This window comes from Xenopus laevis, chromosome 1S (genome assembly GCF_017654675.1).
Source record: "Xenopus laevis strain J_2021 chromosome 1S, Xenopus_laevis_v10.1, whole genome shotgun sequence".
Lineage (NCBI taxonomy): Eukaryota > Metazoa > Chordata > Amphibia > Anura > Pipidae > Xenopus > Xenopus laevis.
The window spans coordinates 83,826,580-83,852,488 of record NC_054372.1 but is presented as its reverse complement, the minus strand read 5'-3'; the positions used below and the strand labels follow the sequence as shown (position 1 = coordinate 83,852,488).

At 38.8% G+C, this 25,909-nt stretch overlaps 1 protein-coding gene across 1 annotated transcript in view; it reads right to left on the bottom strand.

The window, feature by feature from the left end:
* The window catches only part of sema6b.S (sema domain, transmembrane domain (TM), and cytoplasmic domain, (semaphorin) 6B S homeolog), a 57,656-nt gene that overhangs the window by 17,890 nt on the left and 13,857 nt on the right, over positions 1-25,909 (bottom strand). Inside the window, exons 2-5 of the mRNA XM_018243530.2 lie at positions 15,880-16,010; positions 12,418-12,538; positions 5,367-5,424; positions 1,020-1,082 (exon numbers count right to left, since the gene is read on the bottom strand). Of these exons, the coding sequence (XP_018099019.1) occupies positions 1,020-1,082; positions 5,367-5,424; positions 12,418-12,538; positions 15,880-15,988 (351 nt within the window). The 5' untranslated portion in view covers positions 15,989-16,010. The remainder of the gene's footprint in view (positions 1-1,019; positions 1,083-5,366; positions 5,425-12,417; positions 12,539-15,879; positions 16,011-25,909) is intronic.

Here is a 25,909-nt window from a genome sequence, read left to right as displayed (position 1 = left end):
ACATCAGATCACAAAAAAGAATAGTCAAGTTCTCGTTTGCAATTGCTTCATTATTCTTTTGACTGTGAGGACTGAATACATAACAAATTGCAAGAATTTTCTGCTTTACATCATTAAAAGTTTTGTGGTCATAATATTTTTTTAGTAGGCAAAAGAACTAACAGTGGTGTAGTAGAAATCAAAGTGGAGCTACTTTCACAGTCAATTACATTGTCACTGCAAGGGGTGTTGCACAAGGGAAAGAAAGTTATTTAGGCGTCAATGTTTAATTAAACCTATCATTATGTAAATAATGTGCATTCATTGAATAAAAAGCACATTTAGGGGCATATTTATCAAGGGTCAAAGTTTGAATTGAAAAAACTTTGAAATTCCAATTCAAAAAGACCAACCGAAATTAAGTTGAAGTTTTTTTTGGGTCGAATAGCTCTGTTTTCGATCTAATAGGTCCATATTCGGCCGAATCGAATAGCGCATTTGATCAAATTCAATTCGAAGTTTTTCCGCCCAAAAAACTTAGATTTTTCAAAGTCCACCAATTGACTCCACATAGGTCCTAGGAGGTCCCGCATAGGCTAAAACAGCAATTTGGCAGGTTTTAGATGGTGAATAGTCAAAGTCTAATTTTTAAAGAGACAGTACATGATAAATTTCGATTTTCAAATTTTCGAATTTTTTGCAATTTCGAATCTAATTTGGACTATTCCCTAGTCGAAGCACACAAAAAATAGCTCGAAATTCACCTTTGATAAATCTGTCCCGAAGTTTGTAAAGGTAAACTATCCTTAAAAGGTAAAATACCCTTTACAGCATATGCAGTCTAAAGTGCCATATGTATCACATTGTATCACACCATATGTATCACAACATATGTATCACATTGCCAGAAATTTTAACCAATGTCTGCATGCTAATAGAGCAGTAGTCAATGAATGCCACAGAGATCCACAAGATCACAGGTAGTATGTGTAGGTGCATGTGTGTCTATGGTGAAAGACTAAGAGTAGTGTAATTCCCACCTCCTGCTTTCCTTTCATCCGGCATACATTAATGTCTTGGTGATTTGATTTCCAGATCAATTTCTGTATATAAAAATCAAACAAATCAAAATTTAAATGCATGGTCAAAACAACAGCAAATAAAAGTGCATTTATATAAGTCCCTAGATGAAGCACAACTACAATTTCTAATATTTCCTTTTGTAAAAGGATACTGTCATCCCTAAGACAAATATTCAGTGATTAACTTGATTAACTTGAGCCTTATCCAGGTGAGCAAGTTATGAAGGGCCGGTGTGTGTGCTCAAAGTGTAGCAGAGCCATTTCCCTACCGCCTACCTTTTTAATCTGACACAAGGTGCAAAGTGCAGTGAATACATGGGAGTTGAAACTGACAGGGGAGAAAAAGAAAATCGAGGGGTGCTTCACCATTGTAATTAACTTTTAGTATGATGCCAACATTTATATTTTAAGACTATTTGCAATTTCTTTTCATTTTTTTATTTTGAGTTTTTTCAGATTTTTGTTTAACAGCTTTCCAGTATGGAATTTTAGAAACTATCTGGTTGCTAGGGACCAGTTTAACTCAGCATAATAATAAAACTGTAGCCTCACACTGCAATCTTTCTTTTTTCTTTGCTGCAGGGATCAGTAAACACCATTTTAAAAGCTGGAAAGAGGTAGAAAACAATTCAAAAACAATAAAAAAGAATAGAATATAACATTCTATAACATACTAAAATTAAAGGGAACCTGTCATCAGAAAACATGTTTTTTTCAAAATGCATCAGTTAATAGTGCTACTCCAGCAGAATTCTGCACTGAAATCCATTTCTCAAAAGACCAAACAGATTTTTTTATATTCAATTTTGAAATCTGACATGGGGCTAGACATTTTGTCAATTTCCCAGCTGCCCCTGGTCATGTGACTTGTGCCAGCACTTAAGGAGAGAAATGCTTTCTGTCAGGCTGCTGTTTTTCCTTCTCAATATAACTGAATGTGTCTCAGTGGGACATGGGTTTTTACTATTGAGTGTTGTTCTTAGATCTACTAGGCAGCTGTTATCTTGTGTTAGGGAGCTGCTATCTGTAACCTTCCAATTGTTCTTTTGTTTGGCTGCTGGGGGGGGGAAAGGGAGGGAAAATATCACTCCAACTTGCAGTACAGCAGTAAAGAGTGATTGAAGTTTATCAGCGCACAAGTCACATGACTTGGGGCAGCTGGGAAATTGACAATATGTCTAGCCACATGTCAGATTTCAAAATTGAATATAAAAAAATCTGTTTGCTCTTTTGAGAAATGGATTTCAGTGCATAATTCTGCAAGAGCAGCACTATTAACTGATTAATTTTGAAAAAAAAATTTTTTTCCCATGACAGTATCCCTTTAACTTTTTCACGTCACCCTAGCACATACTTGCACTACAAATAGAAAACTGCTTAATGTGTGAGTCTGAGGGGCAAATCGAATTCAAGAGTTAGCTTTTCCACAATATAAGAGAAAAAATGTGGAAAAAAACATGAATGTACTTAAGAATATTTTTTTACAACTCAATCATTGTTATAAAATAAAAAAAAAAGTCAAACATTTTCATACCAGCCTAGCCAAAAAACAGATTTAAATAAAAGTATAATACTGTATTTGCGTTAATGAGCAGCTGGGAAAGACAAACAGTATGATGGATGGGGATCATAAAGAACAAAACAGACTAAGGAGACTATGAAAGAAATGCCAGTCAATCGGCACCAATATATCACATACTCCACGGACTTCCAAGCAGTGATTAAATTAAAGCAGCTTTATTTCATAAACATATTTCCTGCCAGGGAGTCACCTAACTAGTTAGCATGGAGGAGTCTGGATCGTTATCGGAATTAACCAGACAAATAGCTCCACTTATAAATAAAGCTGCTTTAATTTTACCACTACATGGAAGTCCGTGGAGTGCGTATCATATCGGTGCGGATTGACTGGTGTCTCCTCTTGCTGTGGGGGCACTGCCCCAAACCACCAAGTTGGAGCACTGTATTTGCAAGATACACTGATTGATTGTCTCAAGAAGGGGTTCGGAGTATGGGCCTATTAATTGGGTGAGTGTTTTAAAGTAGCAAAGGAGCTGCCGTTGTATAGTAATTAGCATTTGGGCTTTCTTAGATAACAAAGAAATGTGACAGAAGGGAAGAAAGGGAGAATCAGAAGTTAAACATTATTTAAAAAACTAGAGAAGCAGATGACAGAATAAAACAGCAAAAAACAAAAGTAGGGAGAAAAAGACAGGACACTATGACGAAAAATGTTAAAGAGAAAAAGAATAATGGGGAAACTGTGAAGTAGGCTTTTGAAATTTGCAATGTTACTGTGTTAACATACAGTTGGGCTCACAAGTTACACCCCTGGTAGATATTGTCGACCATATTTAATAAACAAGAGGCAAAGCCAATTTTAATGTGATTCAAATGAAACTACAGGTATGGGACCTGTTATCCAGAATGCTTGGGGCCTGTGGCTTACCAATTAATGGATCTTTCTGTAACCCAACAGGCTGGTTCTGCTTTCAATAAGCGTTTATTATATCATTTTTTTATAACTTGTTTTTATTACACGGTACTGCTGTATTATTACAGAGAAAACGGTAATCATTTAAAAAAATGTGGTAATTGGGAGACAGCCTTTCCGTTATTCTGAGCTTTCTGGATAATGGGTTTCTGAATAATGGATTCCATACCTGTATTAGACATCACAGAGTAGTGGAATGATTAAACAAACCATAGCAGGAAAGGAAATAATACAATGATCCTGTTCAAATGTTTATATAACCTTATTAATATTATGTATTCCCTTTATCATCAATGACTGCAGTTTTTGATATAGTTGTGAATGAGACCCTTTAATTTCTCAGGCAGTAACACTGCCCACACTTCTTAGCAAAAAAGGTCCTACAAAGTCTTTGGTGGTCTAGCATGAACTACATGTTTGAAATCTCCACAATGATGGTTCAGTGGAGGGGTTGGTATAAATGTGTATCATTATTATTATAAAGTATTTGTAGAGCACCAACATATTGCGCAGCGCTGATACATTTTTCTGGATGAACTCCATGTCAGTATCTTCCCATTCCTTTTTCTGTAGTTACTAGAAACTTGTTACAAAGACACCAGTTCCAGGGTGGTGGTGGACTTACGATTTGGGAGGTCTTTCTGATGGGAGCAGAGGGAGGGTCTATCCTGGTGAGTACTGTCATTGAGTTTGACCAGTAAAGGAAGATCATGTTAAATATGATCTTTCCTTTCTCAGTCTACCTGACAAAAACTCTATTTTTTTTTACTTTTTGATCATAATTCAAACAGTTCAAAGTCATTTTATTTGGATAGGTTTTTATATCCTATTTCTGATTTATAAAGAACTACTTTTGCTTGCAGATCCTTTGACAGTTTCTTTAGTTTCCCCATGCTTCAGTAACCAGCCAAGTGACTCTCTAGTTTTAGCAGGATCACTTGTATTTTCCAAAAATAGCTAATATTGTACAATTTCTACCTGATGTATGCACAACTGTATGTGTAAGCTGCTGCACAAAAATATAAATAGCATAGCACAGCAGAGTTCTCTCATATATGTTTACAGCAGTGATCCCCAACCAGTGGCTCACCAACCCCTTCGATGTTGCTCTTAGTGGCCTCAGAGCAGGTAATTATTTTTGAATTCCTGGCTTGGAGGCAAGTTTTGGTTGCATAAAAACCAGGTGTACTGACAAACTGAGCTTCCTGTATGCTGCCAGTCCACACAAAGGCTACCAAATGGTTAATCACAGTCCATATTTGGCATCCCATGGACCTTTTCCATGCTTGTATTGCTCCCTAATTCTTTTTACATTTGAATGTAGACAGCACTGGTCTAAGGTCAGGGGCACTATGCCAATGAAACGAGCTGAGAAAGCTGCGCCCCACTTGCTACCAGGGGCATCCAGTTACCAGTTAACTTGCTACCAGTTAAATAAGCATCTTTTTCTCAAGTAGTTGAGAAACTTGCATTAAAACTTGCTTTAAAAATAAGCAAAGCATGATGGAAGTTTAATGGAGTTGTTTGTAGAAAATTCTCTGGTCAAGATGTACATATCAGCAACTGAAGATTTAGCAACATATCCCAATCTTGTGGGGAATTAATTCCCTGTTAGTAGTTTTATGATATAACAGCCTTGGTTGGAATTTATATACCTGTATTAAGTGTTGATTGTCCTCCAACATTATTACATCTTCTGGAGAACACTACTGAGTAACAGTTTTTCGTAGAGATCCAAATCAACCTTTAGAGCACACTAGCAGGCATATGTACATTAAACAACTCAAGCATTTGATTACTCTCAAGCTCACCTTATGATACTGCAGCTCTGTGCTGTAAGAATCCAACATGATTTGATACAAAGCATCCCTAAAAAAAGATACTGTAAGAATGAGAATGAAACAAATTGACTCTACACTTATCCCTAAAAAGGGGACATAAAGGCTCTAGACAAAGAAACATATTTTAAGCCTTCACCTATTCTATGATTATTTTAAAAAGTCCATCCAAACTAGAATCCACAATTTGACCTTATTATTAAAAAGGCTCAATTTAATCGGATTAGGAAAAAACTCAATAAAATCAAGCGAAAACCCAAATCGTATGATAGTCTTGATTTTTTTCCTGAATTGCTAAATTTTTTTTGGGCTTTTTCCCATAAAATCCACATTTTTGAACTTTTTTGCCCCAATAGCCGGATTAGCTCATGAGCAACATGTTGCTCTTCAACCCCTTGGATATTGCTCCCAGTGGCCTCAAACCAGGTGCACTGCCAAACAGAGCCTCAATGTAGGTTGATTGATATCCAAATGGCCAAGCACTTATTTGGCACCGCAAGAACATTTTTCATGCTAGTGTTGCTCCCCAACCCCCTTTTACTTCTAAATGTTACTCACAGGTTCAAAAGGTTGGGGATCCCTGACTTATACAGTTAGGTCCATAAATATTTGGACAAAACGATTTTTTCCCCCTAATTTTGGTTCTGTACATTACCACAATGAAATTTAAATGAAACAACTCAGACGCAGTTGAACTGCAGACTTTCAGCTTTAATTCAGTGGGTTGAACAAAAAGATTGCATAAAAATGTGAGGAACTAAAGCCTTTTTTTAACACAAACAATTTATTTCAGGGGCTCAAAAGTAATTGGACAAATTAAAAAACTGAAAAAAAAATGTCCATTTCTAATACTTGGTTCAAAACACTTTGCTGGCAATGACAGCTTGCAGTCTTGAACTCATGGACATCACCAGATTCTTGGTTTCAGTTCAGTTTCAGTTGCTGTTTGTTTGTGGGCCTTTCTGTTTGAAGTTTAGTCTTCAACAAGTGAAATGCATGCTCAATTGGGTTCAGATCAGGTTCCTGACTTGGCCATTCAAGAATATTCCACTTCTTTGCTTTAATAAACTACAGGCTTGCTTTGGCTGTATGTTTTGGGTCATTGTCCATCTGTATTATGAAGCACCTCCCAATCAATTTGACTGCATTTAGCTGGATTTGAGCAGACAGTGTCTCTAAACACCTCAGAATTCATTTGGCTGCTTCTGTCCTGTGTCATATCATGGATAAACACTAGTTCACACCCAAGCCATCACACTGCCTCCGCCATTTTACAGATGATGTGGTATGCTTTGGATCAGCTATTCCACGCCTTCTGCATACTTTTTCTTGCCATTATTCTGGTAGACGTTGATCTTTATTTCATCTATCCAAAGAATGTTTTTCCAGAACTGTGCTGGCTTTTTAAGATGTTTTTTTTTAGCAAAGCCTTTCTATTCTTGATGCATGTATTCCACGCCTTCTGCATACTTTTTCTTGCCATTATTCTGGTAGACGTTGATCTTTATTTCATCTATCCAAAGAATGTTTTTCCAGAACTGTGCTGGCTTTTTAAGATGTTTTTTTTTAGCAAAGACTTTCTATTCTTGATGCATGCTCAATTGGGTTCAGATCAGGTTACTGACTTGGCCATTCAAGAATATTCCACTTCTTTGCTTTAATAAACTACAGGGTTGCTTTGGCTGTATGTTTTGGGTCATTGTCCATCTGTATTATGAAGCACCTCCCAATCAATTTGACTGCATTTAGCTGGATTTGAGCAGACAGTGTCTCTAAACACCTCAGAATTCATTTGGCTGCTTCTGTCCTGTGTCATATCATGGATAAACACTAGTTCACACCCAAGCCATCACACTACCTCCGCCATTTTACAGATGATGTGGTATGCTTTGGATCAGCTATTCCACGCCTTCTGCATACTTTTTCTTGCCATTATTCTGGTAGACGTTGATCTTTATTTCATCTATCCAAAGAATGTTTTTCCAGAACTGTGCTGGCTTTTTAAGATGTTTTTTTTTAGCAAAGCCTTTCTATTCTTGATGCATATGAGTGGCTTGCACCTTGCAGTGCACCCTCTATATTTACTTTCATGCAGTCTTCTCTTTATGGTAGACTTAGATAACAATACACCTACCTCCTGGAGAGTGTTGTTCACTCGTTTTGGCGATCATCCACCACTGTTGTCTTCCGTAGACGTCTAGGTCTTTTTGCGTTGCTGAGTTCACCAGTGCTTTCTTTCTTTCTCAGGATGTACCAAACTGTAGATTTTGCCACAATATTGTAGCAATTTCTCTGAGAGATTTTTTCTGATTTTACAGCTTAAGGATGGCCTTGTTTCACCTGCATGGAGAGCTCCTTTGACTGCATGTTGTCTTCCACATACAAGCAACCCCCCCCCTCAAATCAACTCCAGGGCTTTTATCTGCTTCATTGATAGACATAACAAAGGAATTGCCCACACCTGCCCATGAAATAGCCTTTGAGTCAATTGTCCAATTACTTTTGAACCCCTGGTCCAATTACTTTTGAGCCCCTGAAATGAAGCGATTATTTAAAAAAAAAGAAGGCTTTAGTTTCTCACATTTTTATGCAAGCTTTTTGTTCAACCCACTGATTTAAAGCTGAAAGTCTGCAGTTCAACTGCATCTGAGTTGTTTCATTTAAAATTTATTGTGGTAATGTACAGAAACAAAATTAGAAAAAAAGTTGTCTGTCCAAATATTTATGGACCTAACTGTATATAATCTTGGCAGGTCTGAGATGGCAGGATTTAGACTTTTTGCAGCCTCGGGGCATAATAAATCTTTAAAATTTTGATTTTAATTTCCACAAAAATTCAGATTTTATAGTAAAAAACTCAAATTTTTTGAGTTTTAGTATTCAGACTTTAATATGCTAGTCTATATGGGGTGCCGTTTGTCCCAAATACATTCTGTATACAAAACTATCCCTAATACACACAATGAATGTCTCTCATGTTATATAAGAATTTGTGACCATACACAGAGAAAAAAAATATACAAAAGACCTATTTCTATTAAAGAATGAAAACAAAATCTGGTTAGTGCACAAAAGGATGTCATTATATCACAAACACCATTCTGTACAGTTTAACAAGCAATCTGTCTCACAAATGTATAACCTCCATGTAACGGACACACTTATGTGCAAAGTTACTTACAGAATGAATTATGTAAAAGCAAAGTTGGACATAATATATAATAGTGTAACTAACTAGTGCTTGTCAAGCTAGATTTGAATGACAAAATAGATATCTGTGACAGAAAGCAAGATTTTATAGCACAGGATTCATTCTTTCCACAAAATGACAGTTTTGTTCACAAAACAGATAAAATAACCATTCTGTGAAGCAACACTGTCAGTCACATTCCTGAACCAATAAGAACAAAGCTTATTGCCATATACAAACAAGATGAGAAGTGGCCAGCTCTGCTCCACATGGCAAAGTATCTGACCTGCTATAGAGTGTGCCCTCTAATGTCCCCTCTGCTGCATAGTAATAAACATGAACAAACCTTTCCTAAAAGAGCTGCTGTTAAACACTACAGGTTCATAAATGGAAGTTTTTACAAACGGCTGAGAAATATAATGCTGTACTTATGATTGTAGAAAATAAAAGTATGCAAAACATAAATATGATCATTTTAGGTGATATGGCTATTCTTATTGTAGTAACCTGCTTGTGTGGCCATTTTGGTTAAGGGCATTCCTGCTGTTTTGCCATTATCTTATGACTCACTCCTGTTCCTCTTCCTGTCTAAACTGAGAGCAATAATGGGACAGGCCACACCCACCTGCCATCTTCTATTAAATGTACCAGAAGTTACTGTGCTTGTCTGGCTGCTTTGCCTGACTCTCAGAGTCAGTTATAAGTTTTGTATATGATAGTTAGACTCCAATGTCTCCTCCTAGCTGTAATCTTGCACCAATTAGCTTGTAGTAGTCTCTTAATAATGTGCTTACCTATAGTTTAACTACTACATAATAGCTTTAGCCAGAGACTTGGGACTGATCATGTGCACACATACCTCCCAACTGTCCCTTTTTCAGAGGGACAGTCCCTCTTTTGACAGCTCAACCTGAGGTCCCTCATTTGTACTGGAAAGTCCCTCTTTTCTCTGCACTGAACAGCCAGAAAAAGAAACAAAATTTCTAACTTACAAGAAGTCATCTGTATTGTATTTCAATGTGGTAAACAAATTACTCACCACGTAAGGGAAGTGGCCCAGGTGCACTGCCCTGAGCCCTCAGCATAGGGGGCGGACAAACCGAAATGTAAAAAGGAGCAGGCACTCAATGTATGCAGACTTCCAGCAGGCACCAATTCAAATTGTAAAGATCTTTATTGTGTCCAAAATTTCTAACTTAATTGGCTTTTGGCAGAGAGGCCAGTACAGCTAACAGGTGCAACTAAGATACTTTGTAACAATTTTGAGATAAAAAAATAAGTAATTTTAACAGTTTAGATAAGGAGAAATATTTTCAAACTTTTATAACCTGCCAAACTTTGTAAAATGAACATGGTAATTATGGGGTGTGGCCACAAAAATGGGTGTGGTCAAAAAATTGCCGCGCTACATGACAAAAAATTTTTTGTCCCTCTTTTTACTTATTACCAAAATGTTGGGAGGTATGACCACGCATTCTGTATAGTATGATGTGTAGGTTATATGAGCAGCCACTCCTGAGTACTGTGTGTAAACAAAAGGGGGTCATTTAGGCAGGGGCAATTTTAGGGGATCATAATCTATTTTTATAGAAGCAAGAAGCTATACAATGCTTTATATTTATTTATAACAAAAGACTAATGATGCCGTCCCCTTACCTGCCCAGTGCTTAACCCTTTCACATCAGAGTGGGTCAAGGGGGGCACAACACTAGAGCAGAGAGCACAACTGCGCCCATGTCACATGCATGTCCAGGGCCGCCAGCAGGGGGGGACAAGTGTTCCAGGCCTGAAGGGGGGCCCATAAGTGCTGCATTTTTCAAAGAGCCGGGTCCCCTTTAAGAGCGCCCAAGCCGTGCGGCCATTGCACATATTACCGAATGCGGAAGTGCCGAAAAGACGAAGCTGAAGTCCCGAAGCGGTGAAAAGACCCGAATTCACAAAAGGAGGTGAAGTTGAAGTCCTGAAGCCTTTTGTTTACACACAATACTCAGGAGTGGATGTTCATATAACCTACACATCATACTATACACAATGTGCGATGCACATGATCAGTCCCAAGTCGCTGGCTAAATCTATTATGTAGTAGTTGAACTATAGCTAAGCACATTATTAAGAGACTACTACAAGCTAATTGGTGCAAGATTACAGCTAGGAGGAGACATTGGAGTCTAACTATCATATACAAAACTTATAACTGACTCTAAGAGGCAGGCAAAGCAGCCAGACAAGCACAGTAACTTCTGGTACATTTAATAGAAGATGGCAGGTGGGTGTGGCCTGTCCCATTATTGCTCTCAGCTTAGACAGGAAGAGGAACAGGAGTGAGTCATAAAATAATGGCAAAACAGCAGGAATGCCCTTAACCAAAATGGCCACACAAACAGGTTACTACAATAAGAATAGCCATATCACTTAAAATGATCATATTTATGTTTTGCATACTTTTCTTTCTCTACAATCATTATAAGTGCAGCATTATATTTCTCAGCCATTTGTAAAAACTTCCATTTATGAACCTGTAGTGTTTAACAGCAGCTCTTTTAGGAAAGGTTTGTTCATGTTTATTACTATGCAGCACAGGGGACATTAGAGGGCGCCCTCTATAGCAGGTCAGATACTTTGCCTTAGCCATGTGGAGCAGAGCTGGCCACTTCTCATCTTGTTTGTATATGGCAATAAGCTTTGTTCTTATTGGTTCAGGAATGTGACTGACAGTGTTGCTTCACAGAATGGTTATTTTATCTGTTTTGTGAAACAAAACTGTCATTTTGTGGAAAGAATGAATCCTGTGCTATAAAATCTTGCTTTCTGTCACAGATATCTATTTTGTCATTCAAATCTAGCTTGACAAGCACTAGTTAGTTACACTATTATATATTATGTCCAACTTTGTTTTTACATAATTCATTCTATAAGTAACTTTGCACATAAGTGTGTCCGTTACATGGAGGTTATACATTTGTGAGACAGATTGCTTGTTAAACTGTACAGAATGGAGTTTGTGATATAATGACATCCTTTTGTGCACTAACCAGATTTTGTTTTCATTCTTTAATAGAAATAAGTCTTTTGTATATTATATTTATCTGTGTATGGTCATAAATACTTATATACCACGAGAGACATTCATTCTGTGTATTAGAGATAGTTTTGTATACAGAATGTATTTGGGACAAACGGCACCCCATAAGTCTAGACAAATTCTGATATTTTTATTGGCAAACCCAAAAACAGAACTAAACAACAACGAACGTTACAGAAACAATGATGTTGCATTGACCCACTGGCACATACTGTAAATGCAGTAGCAGATATGAACCAGGGGATAGCATATAAAGTTAAATGTTTGAGGATTATTTATTAGCACTAGGCAGATTTGCATCCGGGACACTTGTGCTGGAGCAATAAGGAGTGCAAAATCACACCCCTAAGCACTCATTTAATAAAAGGTGCAGAGTGTGGTACCGAGGAGTACAAGGCTTCCTTGTGCATGTGCCTGCATAAGGCTCCTTTGCACCCTGTGCACATCAGTGCTCCCTAACTTGTGTGTCCAAATAATGTGAAGTGGCTGGTATGGGGATCATATACGTGTCTCCCCAGCTAGCTCTTCATGAATACAGCACTGTCATTTTATCTACTGTATTTAGATAATGTTCTATTGTATTGTTCCTCATGTTGTCCATTATTGTCTTCTTTCTCTGCACAATACTGCATATGCAGGTAGCGCTATATTAATACAAATATACATACATACACACACACACAGTGTACAGTGTGGCATATATTCCCTTTTGATGGACCCTAAAAGTCAATCTCCTTTTCTTTGTTCCTCACCTGTCACCAACATACAGTGTTCTATTCACCATCAATATTTTTTGAATGTTAAGATGATCTCTTTCTCTCTCAGCTGTCTTGCTGGGACCCTTTCCTAAGAACACTGGGTATGTCTGAAGGTCTGAATTAAAAACAGAGAAAGTACACTTGAGAATGTAATTTGAAACAGAAATTCAATAAGGTGGCATAAACAACTTAAAATGATATAATACAAAGGAAAAAAGAAGGTCAAAGACCGATAAGAATAGTTTCTGATTGGGGTCAAGGCAATTTGATCACAAAGCATTTACAAATTATATGATACTATTTTAATGTTGCTCTGAATGTTATGTGAAGGGCTGCATTTCTCATTGTTGTTCCCATAAAACATCAAAGCCACAATTGGATGCATTCACTTAATGAGGTGCAGTGAGGACGATTGTCATGCTTTTCCCAAAATGCCCCATTTTCCCCAGAATTCTAGCATCATTGCAGACATGAATGGGAAATCTCTTGACACAATTGCGCTGGATTTGCAACTGAGCGCAACTGTGTATGGCTTTCACCGCAAATTGAATGCACCTACACGGATGTCCATCTGGAGGCATTTGCCATGCAATTGATGACTATGCCCAATTCTTTAGGTCCAAGTGTACTGTGCCTATGGACGCTGGGTGAAGGAAACACTGAAGCTACAAACTGGTCAGGAGGTGGAGGTAGCTCCAGGGCAGGGCCGCCATTAGAAATCACGGGGCCCCGTACAACAAAATTTTTGGGGCCCCCTGGGCCCCGCCCACACTGACGACCAAGCTCCGCCCCATATCCCGCCCACATCGCAGTTAAAAGACCACACAGACATCAACGCTAAAAAAGTAACCCCCCCCCACACAAATTGTAAAAAGCTATTGATGGTCAGGGCCCCCTTATAAAAAAAAATTGGGGCCCCAAAAAAAAAAATTAAAATTTTTTTTTTTTTTTTTTAAAACATTGGTGGCAGGGGCCCCCTTATGAGTTAAAAAAAACTTGGGGCCCCAACAAAAAAAAAAGTAAAAAAAACTAAAAAATAAACAAACATTGGTGGCAGGGGCCCCCTTATAAGTTAAAAAAAACTTGGGGCCCCAACAAAAAAAAATGTAAAAAAAAACTAAAAAATAAACAAACATTGGTGGCAGGGGCCCCCTTATAAGTTAAAAAAAACTTGGGGCCCCAACAAAAAAAAATGTAAAAAAAAACTAAAAAATAAACAAACATAGGCGGCAGGGGCCCCCTTATAAGTTAAAAACAAATTGGGGCCCCAAAAAAAAAATTTGGAAAAAAAAAAAATTTTTTTGAAAAAAAAAATGGTGGCAGGGGCCCCCTTACAAGTTAAAAACAAATTGGGGCCCCAAAAAAAATTTAAAAAAATAATTTTTTTTTGAAAAAAAAAAAAAAAACTGGTGGCAGGGGCCCCCTTACAAGTTAAAAAAATTTGGGGCCACCAAAAAGAAAATTAATTTTTTTTTAAAAAAAAAAACCAAAAAAAAACAATGGTGGCAAGGGGCCCCTTACGAGTTAAAAAAAAATTGGGGCCCCAAAAACAAAAGTTTTAAAAAAAAGATTGGTGGCAGGGGCCTATAGAATATTAAAATAATACATTGGTGGCCAGGGGATTAAAAAAAAAAAAAAACACAAACTGGTGTTCAGTAGAATTGAACTCATGGCTTCAGTACTTCAACTTCGCCTCCTTTCGTGACTTCGGGTCTTTTCACCGCTTCAGGACTTCAATTTCGGCTGTTTTCGTGACTTCGGGTCTTTGCGCTGCTTCAGGACTTCGGCTTCGGCTGTTTTCGTGACTTCGGGTCTTTTCGGCGCTTCGTGACTTCGGGACTTCGGCTTTTTCCGTGACTTCGGGTCTTTTCGGCGCATCGGCTTCGGCTTTTCGGCACTTCCGCATTCGGCACTGAAGAGGAATGACGTACGGCTCGGGCGCTCGTAAGGGGGGCCCGGATCTTCAAAAAAATGCAGCGCTGCCGGGCCCCCCTTCGTGCCCGGGCCCGGTACGCTTGTCCCCCCTGTCCCCCCCTGATGGTGGCCCTGCTCCAGGGTCCCCCTATGTCAATAGGTGAATCTGCGCCAAATTCAGAAATAAAGGCAAGAAGGACTGAGCAACTCACAGTGGGGTAAAACGCAAGGTGCCCACTGTGCTTGTGGACATCAATGAGCCCTTAGGGGAGCAGGGGTGCAACTGGGCCAGGGCCCGCACCCCCGCAGGCCCCCCTGGCAGATTGTGTGCGCTGCAGCCGGCTGGAGTAGGCTGCAGCCGCAAACTAAATGCGCACTGACGAGGGTGGGGGGGCCTGGCTGCACGGCCCGCACCAAGGCCTGCCCCCACCTAGTTCCGTTACTGTGAGCCCTAGTACCTTTATGGGGTTTCTCATTTTCTAAACCAGTGGCAGATTAATGAGGTGTGAGGTCCCTAGCCTACATCCACAGGTCCTCCTTCTTGGCTACTGCTGGGTCCGGATGTGTGCAGATCAGTGTCGGACTGGAATGCCAGGGGCCCACCAGAAAACTTTAGATGATGGGCCCATGGTGGGATCACTTTGCAAACTATTATTCCTCCTCTCTGAAGTCAACCTCTTTATTCTCCTAGTCTTTTATATGTAATTACTATATTTTATTATTATTACTATACTATACTTCCATTAGTAAGCCTCTTTTTTACCATAAAGGAATGGGGAATGACATGAAATAGGCCAAATGGTTAGAAGCAAGAGGGCCCACTGACACCTGGGCCCACCGGGAGTCCCAGTGGGCCAGTTCGACACTGGTGCAGATCCAGGCATCAGTGCAATCGAGTGCATATGCACGTGCCTTGTCTGTCTTCTTCTTCAAGCACATGCACCCAAACAGACACAGCAGTACAAATAAAAATAAATATTAAAAGAAAAGAAAATAGAAATAATAATTGAAAAAAGTTAGATGGTCCCCTGATCACACTGGGCCTGTGTATTAATTCACCCCTGTTCAAAAAACTTTTTTTTTCAGTTGTTTTCTGATAGTATACCACAAACAGAATCAATAAATTGTTTGTGTTTTTCTTGTCATAGAAGAGCAACTAAAATATTTTTTAGGCTCTTTATTTCTGCATGTGACAGACTTCTGTTAATACCAGATGTTAATTTCAAATTGGGAACACATTATGTGTGTGTGAGGGGGGACAATGGTCAAATTATTTTGTATTTTATCATACATTTGGTAAAGTTTTTTTGGAGAAAATAAGTATACCACTTTATGCATACCATTCTATTTTAAAACAAGCAGAAGGATTGGAGAAGAAGCATTTGGGACAACATATTTAATAGCATAGTTAGAACCTTCAGTAAACATACAGGAAAGCTTACAGTATATAAGTTAATTTCAGGAAGATAAACATTGCAGGATGGCTGAATTGGACTAGGACACATTGCATGAAAGAAAAAAATCTATAAAAATGTAACTCACATTCAACTCCAGTCTTGGTAATTGGCACAGCCTCTTCTGGGAACACAGATTCCCCTAGACCCCCCATCAGCACAAGGCAAGCACATAAGAGGCTGGTTTGAAGAAGCATCGTATGCAGGCCTGTTCACAGTCTAGTACAAGAAAAAATAAATATAATAAAACAAAGGCATACTAATATGGTTATAATTGTGCTCTGCTGTACACGTATTTAAAAAACAAGAATGTACCAGTGCATTATACTCTTTTTTAAATATGGAAGGAATATGCTTTAAAAAGTAGCTGATTTATTGAATATGTCTGCATAAACCCTAATAATCAGTGATAGGCGAATTTGTCCCATTTCGCTTAGAGAAAAATTTGTGAAACTTCTAAAACATTTGCGAAACAACGAAAAATTCACAAAACGCATTGAAGTTACTGGGTGTCAAAATAATTTTGATGCGCGATCATTTTGACAACAATTTTTTTAATGCACGACTCTTTTGTCCAAATACAATGGGCATCAGAATAATTTTGATGTGTGACAATTTTTATGTGCGCATCAATTTTGACGGACGACAATTATTTTGTCACGCTGAATTTTTCACAGTGGAATTTTCACGAAAACATTTCCGGGCAGCGAAATGCGGAAATCACCTCAAATCTATGTCTGGCGAATATATTCCCCCATCACTACTAATAATACCTCCCTTCTCTTCCACTTCCTGTTCCCTGAATTATCTGGTTGTGCAGGGGAGACGGCGGCACTCAGCTCACTGCACTGTAGGATAGGAACCAATCAGCAGCTAGCAGGACCTGATTGGGAACTGAAGCCTGTCTCAGACAGAGACCAGAGAACATCTATGGGGAGCTCCAATTAAGGGGCCATTTCTGAAAACAATAATAATGTGTATAGATCATACAGCTATTCATTGGATAAATATTGCAATGAAAATAAGCCTATAGCTGGAGAAGAAAGAAAATGCATGTATAAATTCCTTATTATAAATATATATTTACTCCTGTTGGTTGTCCACATGTCTTGGCTTCTGGAAGACAGTGAATGAGAGGTTAAATGTATACTGTCATAAATTACATGGTTTAGACTGCAAATTATTCACTCTACCATATAACATTTTATTCCTGAACTAACAAGTATATTATTTTTTAGTTGTTATATTGGTGTGTAGGCAGCCATCTAAGGTCATTCTGCCTTATCCTGTGCTTTCAGAAAAGATCCATCACTTCAGGAAGGAACTACTTTCAGGCAGGCTATTGTTTATCCAACTCAATGTAACTGAAGAAGTCTTAGTGGGACATGGATTTTTACTATTGAGTGCTATTCTTATATGTAACAAGGAGCTGTAAGTGTCAGGGAGCTGTTATCTGCTTAAATTACCATTGCTCTTTTGTTAGGCTATGAACACACAGGCTGTTTTCAACCTGCTTAATTGGGCTGACCTTTGCATCTGTGTGACCGCACACAGGCTGATCTGATTCAAATCAATGGAGCAGAGGCACTGAGCTTCTCTCAGCCTGCAAAATTACTCAGTCGCTGAACACAGCCTGTGTGTCCATAGCCTTAGGCTGCTGGGGGGAAAGGGAGGGAGTGATATCACTCCAACTTGCAGTGCAGCAGTAAAGAGTTTATCAGAGCACAAGTCACATGACTGGGGGCACCTGTGAAATGGACAGTATGTCTAGTCCCATGTCAGATTTCAAAATTAAATATAAAAAAATCTGTTTGCTCTTTTGAAAAAAGATTTCAATGTAGAAGTCTGCTGGAGCAGCACTATTAACTTATGCATTTTGAAAAAAAACATGTGTTCCCATGACAGGATCCTTTTACATTTTGCTTCCTGTTGCTATACTGCCTGTTAACTAACTTTGATTCTCTACCACCTTCCAACCAACTATATCCTGACAATACACTTGTATACCCCATATTACGGGGCATATTTATAAAGCAGTGGTGTAACTAGACCCCTAAGGGCCCTGGTACAGAAATTTACAACTGGCCCCCACCTAAAGGGATTGTTCACCTAAGAGTTAACTTTTAGTATGATGTAGAGAGTGACATTCTGAGACTATTTGCAATTGGTTTTCATTTTATTTTATTTGTGGTTGTTGAGTTATTTAGCTTTTTATTCAACAGCTTTCCGGTTTGCAATTTCAGCAGTCTGGTTGCTAGGGTCCAAATTCCCCTTACAACCATGCACTGATTTGAATAAGAGACTGAAATGTGAAAAAAGAGGTATGAATACACAAATGAGTCATTAAAAAGAAGCAACAACAGTTAAAAGTTCCACGTAAAATAGACACGTAAAATTGAGCTTTTACTGTATTATAATGATATACAGGATAATGTACCCCCTACTGTAAATTATAAGGATATTAGAAGTCAGTAAGGGGTTGTTCTGTGACCATATAAAGACAGCAGGCCTGAGTTATACAGGGAACAGTATCACTTATGTATTATAAGGGATAATGTACCCCCTACTGTAAATGATAAGGATATTAGAAGTCACTGAGGGGTTCTGTGACCATTGTGCTTAATACAGGGGAATACCTATGCTGCCATAGTTTTATGGGATTTCTCTGTACAGACTATGAGCAAACTTAGGGGACTGTTCCTGCTGAATTTAGACCATGCCCACTATGGTAGAAATATTAAATATATCAATAGCTAAACATTTGTTTTAGCTGTACCTAAAGCACAAATCTCATCATTCTGAGATAAAAGACACTGATGCAATTTAATTATTAAAACATTAAGCAGAATAAACACAGTTGCAGTTCCATGTATAATAGTATAATAGAACTAAAAGTAGGATGAACACAGTAAGAATTTCATGTTTGATACCCCCAGAACTCATAGTTGGATGATACAGTGGCAATCCCATGAATAAATAACCCCAGAAATCACATAAGGTGGCACACTGTCAATTCCATGTACAAATACCCCAAATAGGAGGACACAACTGAAATTGTTGCTATTGAAAGCAAGGAAAGGGTTAAAAACCACAATGCAGTGTAATAAATGTGATTTGTATCCTTACCAGCCTGCCTTCTTTCTTTCTTCACTGATTGTCTTGGGGGTGGGTGGAAAGGAGGAACCTGCAGCAGCACCACCACTGTCTGCCATCCATTCATCCTGCCTGTTAGAGTCCTGGACAATTTGAACTAATACTGGCGCCCTTTTCCCCTGCTGTATTTGGCAGTCATTTATCCTGCCCGCACACTCTCTCAACCCCCCACACTCTCTCAAACTCCCCCTGCACACCCTCTCAACCCCCCCCCTGCACACCCTCTCAAACCCCCCCCTGCACACCCTCTTAAACCCCCCCCCTGCACACTCTCAAACCCTCCACTCTCTCAAACCCCCTGCACACTCTGAACCCCTCCACCCTATCAAACCCCCCTGCACACTCTCAACCCCTCCACTCTCTCAAACCCCCCTCTCTCAAACCCCCCCTGCACTATCAACCCCTCTACTCTATCAAACCCCCCCTGCACACTCTCTCAAACCCCCCCTGCACTCTCAACCTCTCCACTCTATCAATCCCCCCCTGCACACTCTCAACCCCTCCACTGTATCAAACGACCCTTCACACTCTCTCAAACCCCCCTCCCTCAAAACCCCCCTGCACTCTCTCAAACCCCCTGCACATTTTCAAACCCCCCTGCACACTCTCAACCCCTCCATTCTCTCAAACTCCCCTGCACTCTCTCAAACCCCCCCTGCACACTCTCAACCCCTCCATTCTCTCAAACCCCCCTGCACTCTCTCAAACCCCCCTGCACACTCTCTCAAACCCCCCTCTCTCAAAACCTCCCTGCACTCTCTCAAACCCCCCTGCACATTTTCAAACCCCCCTGCACACTCTCAACCCATCCACTCTATCAAACCCCCCTGCACACTCTCTCAAACCCCCCTCTCTCAATAACCCCCTGCACTCTCTCAAACCCCCCTGAACATTTTCTAACCCCCCTGCACACTCTCAACCCCTCCATTCTCTCAAACCCCTTATGCACTCTCTCAAACCCCCCCTGCACATTCTCAACCCCTCCACTTTATCAAACCCCCCTGCACTCTCTCAACCCCCCCTGCACTCTCTCAACCCCCCTGCACACTCTCAACCCCTCCATTCTCTCAAACCCCACTGCACACTCTCAACCCCTCCATTCTCTCAAACCCCCTGCACACTCTTAACCCCTCCATTCTCTCAAACCCCCCTGCACACTCTCAAACCCTCCATTCTCTCAAACCCCCCCTGCACACTCTCAAACCCTCCACTCTATTGAACCCCCCTTCACACTGTCTCAAACCCCCCCTCTCTCAACACCCCCCTGCACTCTCTCAAACCCCCCTTCACTCTCTCAAAACCCCCCCCACTCTCCCCTCTCTGCCACTATATTTATATATACCGTATTCAGCCAGGGTTGGACTGGCCTGGACCGGCTCCAGTGGGCCCTGTAGGCCCAGATCCGCAACCTGTGGCAAAAAAGCTAATATGCATACGCACGCTTGCTAACGCGCATGCGCGAATGCACGCTTGTGTACACGCCCATTAGTTAGTGGGGGAGGAAGTGTCTGCAGGGACAGGTATTTTTATGCTGGTGCCACGGAGTAGTCGTCGGTACTCGGTACTCCTCTCCTGGGTTGCGGGCCCCACCAGGGTGCAGGGTCCCTTGTGCAGCTGCACCTCCTGCACCCCTGGTAGTTCTGGCACTGTTATAAAGGGTTGAATTTTCAAATTTTTTTATGGTCAAAACTGTCAAATTTGACTAGGGAGTTATTCAAATTCGATCTTTTAAAAAATTTGAATTACATTTTAGATTTATATTTGAATTTGACTATTCGCCATCTAAAACCTGGATGAATTGCTGTTTGAGTCAATGGGAGAGGTCCAAGGATCAATTTGGAGCTATTTGCAGCCTTCCTGATATTCAGAGAAAAAAACTCAAATCAAGTTTTTTGTATCGAATTCGCTTCGAGTTTTCGGATCAATTTAATTCATCCGAGTTTTAAAAATTATATTTTTTTAAAATAAATTTAGAATTTCGGATTTATGGGAGTTTAGGGGGAATTTTTAAAAACTCACATGAATTCGAAAATCGACCATTGATAAGTGTGCCTCTAGGTTGTCTATCTTCTCCACTGGAATGTTTACCACTCCTCCACTCAGGGTTGGACTGAGCAGGCGGTACACTGGAAAAAACCCTGTGGGCCCCGTCGGTCCAGACCCACTCCCTCATCTCATCTACCTCAGTGCCTGAAAAACGTTCAAGCTTGTGCGTGTGGAGGGGGGGGGGAATGAAACAACGGCATAGAGGAGTTTGCAGCTGGGGGGCCCTGAAGCTGCAGACCCGGTGGGCCCTGGGTCCCCCAGTTTGACACTGCCTCCACTGATGTTGCAAAGAATGTTAACAAACCCTAGATTTTATCCGCTGCGTGTTTTTTTACTGGTTACTTCTAATATAGTTTTAAGTACAGTTTGTAGGGTAATACACCAGTTTTGATTAGTTCGTGTGACATTGTAAAACATGTTTATAACTGTTGACATCACTCAGCACCATTAATTAGGCATTTATTAATTTTATTAATAAGACATTTATTTATTTTACAGAATATGTGTGACTCTTGCTGTCAGAGCACAGACTGTTGTGGACATTTGTCAGAGAAGAAATTCCTAAACATTTATTAAAAAACAAAGGTGTGGGCAGATGTATAAACTCCCAGTAAAACAAGGTTTGTGCAAACCATTGTTTGTGGGGAGGGGGTTAGTTCTCCTTTACGTATATTGTTACCTGAGCAATCATGCTTTAATATTATACCTAGGTTTATCCAACTAGCTGCTCCTTAAGGAAATTGCTCCACCTGACATAACTCACATACCAACAGTAAAAACCCTAAGAAATCTGAAGAAATATTAATATCCTTTTAAGCAGTATGTGTCATTGGGTAAGATTCTATAATATGTCACTTAATATGTAATTATCTGTTGCTTAAGTATTCATTTTGGGGGAATAGTTTTCCTTTAAATTCTTTAAAGAAATAAGACAACATGGATATGCAGTGTTGCTTCCCTCCAAGTTTCTCAGGAATTTATTTAATCTTGCAGTATGGCACTTAATGCTGACTTCCCTGCACTAGCCAAACACAGTGGAGAACATATTCTCTTGTTTCTCTCTGTGCTAGCCCTACTTTCTGTTACCATAGTAACTGGCTTTGCCTGTAACAACCTAACACACATATCCATGTTTGGAAGAATTTTATTATTTCAAATGACCATTCTGTACAAGTCACTATATCATTTCACTTACTTAATAAAGATGCTAGGGTTAATTTAGCAGCAGCTAAAGAGGTACTGTGCAGTTAAAATCTAGTTATACACAGCTGCTAATCAACAGTTTACCAGTGTATTTGTTAAAACAAGTTATTAGTCCTACTGCTGCCTTAACATGTTATCCTTTCCAACATTCCTGCCTGCCTTGTACCATTAAAGGAAAATTATACCTCCAAAATGAATACTTAAGCACCAGATAGTTTACATCATATTAAGTGGCATATTAAACAACCTTATAAAACTGGAATATATATTTAAGTAAAAATTGCGCTTTTACATCTCTTGCATTGAACCACCATTTCATGATGGTCAGAGATCACCTGAGCAGAAATACTACAGCTCTAACTGTAACAGAAAGAAGTGTGGAAGCAAAAGACAGAACTCTGTCTGTTAATTGGCTCATGTGACCTAAGAAGTATGGTTTGTTTGGTATGTTTGTGTGCACTGTGAATCATACAATCCCAGGGGGCAGCCCTTATTTTTTAAAATGGCAATTTTCTCTTTATGATTAGCCAATGGCACATACTACTAAAAAGTATATTATTAGGAAAATGGTTTATTTACATGAAGCAGGATTTTACATAGGAGCTGTTTTATGCAAAATATTTTTTATAGAGACCTACATTGTTTGGGGGTATAATTTTGCTTTAAGTGGCATATTAAAGAAACTCAAATATGTACTTAATTTAATATTGCGCTTTTGTGATAATTTCTGTGCTGCCTCAGAGATCACCTGATCAGAAATATTGCAGCTCTAACAGGAAGAAGTGTGGAAGCAAAAGACAGAACTTTCACTCACGTGAACAAACATGTTTGGTTTGTTTGTGTGAATCATGAACTGTAGGATACCAAGGGGTGGCCCTTTGTTCTTAAAATGGCAATTTTCTATTATAGGATTACCCAATAGCACATACTAATAAACAAACATATTATTATGAAAATGGTTTATTTACATGAAGCAGGGTTTTACATCTGCAATATATTAGAGATCAACCTTGTTCAGGGGTATAGTTTTACTTTAAAAGACCTAAACCAATGTCACAGATTTAGCTGAAGTAACATCTTATTCGCTACTTATAATCAGTATTCTAGATAAAAAAATGAAATACATTGCACTTCTATATTCACCTCATAAACAGATGATTATACAGAGTAACAGAATGCCCTTTTATTGTGTATATACATTGAGGCCATTTTATATTGATGATCACTAAACGAAATAAGACTGCACAGCAACAAATATAAATGCTCTATCTAAATAATGGTTATTCAGATCCAAATAACTTTAACTTCTTTTAACCTTTGATGGGGTTTTTTCCTCTTTTAATATGGAGTTAGTCTATGAGGAAAAATGAATAACATAGTAATATACATAACTAAATCCTGTTTATATGTATTGTTAATAAATTGTTTCACACACAGCATAACGCAATATGTAGACAATCTATATTTGTAATAGAGGTTCATCTATTCTTGTGTATAAACACATTTCTTTGGTGATCTATATCTGTTTGATTGCCACTCTCCTTTGGTTTAAAGCTTTAAACAACACAAATATAAACATTCCCCTACCTATCTTCTATTAAATGAAAAAAAATAATGAAATAAAAAACTGCATATACAAAACAAGAAAGAACTTCAAAGTTCATGTTAACCCTTGTACCTTTAAAAGTCTTTCAATGTTGCTTTTGTCATTTTTGCAACTTTTTGTTAAACTTTTTTGAAATATATGATTAGATTTTCCTTGCATGCACTGTTTCTCTGACATCTATCCACACACTAATCAATAATGTTCCTGTCTGGGGACTATGAAGGTCATTCCAAAACCTTCATTTTTTCTTTCTTGTTGATTTCTTGGTGTTTTTTGGATCATTGTGTTTCTGAAATATGCAACCTCTTTTCAGCTTCATTTATTCACTGTGGCACATTAGCTTCAGGGTTTAGTTAATATTTTGTCAAATCCATTCTTCCATCCCCCAAAGAATATTTCTCCTTTACGTATATTGTTACCTAATTGTTACCTGAGCAATCAAGCCTTAATATTATACCTAGGTTTATCCAACTAGCTGCTCCTTAAGGAAATTGCTCCACCTGACAAATCACACCAACAGAAAAAACCCTAAGAAATCTATTTTTCTATTCTGTTGAAAAGGTTGCTATTATCATTGTGAGGGTTTTAGTGTTTAACACTGAGACAAGGTAGACCTGCATTTGCTTCATATGATCTTAATTCTGCTATGCACCAGAGGCAGACAACTAGACTGGAGAGATTGGTCTAAAGGCAGCCATAGTGAAGCTGAACTGCAAAGAAGGTCTGAGAATTGCACACGAAAGGGAGAAGTTCATGATAAACATATAAATATAATTATTCACTTATTCGATCTATAGCCTCCATACACAAGACTACATCTTTAAGCATTAACATGCTTAAGAGTATCTGATCAACAGTTTTGAATTCATGGCCTTTGTAGACATTACTAAGAACTTCTCACATTATTACATAGTATTGACAGGTTAAGTCACCCATTACTATTTGGATTGTAAACCCGTTGTAGTCAAATCAATTTTACAAGCTGGGTAAAAGAAATAAAACTGTCTTTGATAGCAATAAAGCACTGGGATACAATTAGTCATTGATTCTCTTAAATGACTGCAATAAAACTCTTAGATACAAATGGTGTAAATGTCCCCCTCCCAAAAAAAATTGATGCAAGTCATTGTATACTAGTGCTTTATTTCAGATATATTTAGCTTTGCCCAGTTGTCTCCAGCTGCCAGTCTCAATTTGTGTTTGCTCGAGGGCTATGATTTGCCCTACTCAGGCTCACTTATGGCAGGTAAATATGCAAACAATAAAAATTACTTCCCTGGCACAAGTTCAAAAGGATTCTGGCCACTGGTTAAGCCTCCCTAAATGCTCCTCAGGGGATGATAACTAAAAAGTTTTAAAGCATACTGCAGACTTAACTGATTTCAGTGCAGCCTTGCAGTGTACATTTGAAATAATAACATGGAGATAAAAACCGTTTGCCTCAAATCTGAATTTTGGGGCCAAATTATGCCCCATGTGTACACTGACAGACGGGTGTGGCATACAATATTGTTTTTCTGCCAGCATAGAAAATGTGCTAATAGCCTACAAATGTCTGCTTAATCATATTGCTGCTGGGTGCAAGATATATCATCAGAGCAAATAAAAATACAGCTCAATTAAATACTGTTAATTTAGCCAATTAAATTAGGTGCTACTTTGCATAACCCCTTGATAAAACTAATGTGATTGAACAAGCTATATATTTTGTTACAGTTTGCTTTGCAGTGAACAGATCTCCTGCAGCCTCTGCTTCGATCTGTGCCCCCACATTCTCCTGAACCTAATGTGGTAGTAAACCCCCTACATTATGTGGTGCTTTCTATTTAGGTATGTATCCTGGATGTGCATAAGAACTTGTGTTTGTGTGTTAAGTATCCAAAGTATAGTATGCAATTGTTTTTGTTTGTGTCTAGGGGTAGATTTAACAAATCAAAGCAGCAAAGATACTGCTTATATCCATCCATTTATAGGGTCTTACATTCAAAGATTAAAGGCATGACTCCTGTTTAGACCACCTAGCTTTCTTTTATGTCTCACTCAATATAAGTATACTTTACTTATGGCAGATACTGTTTTTTGACTGGCAGTCATCACTGAGATTCATATC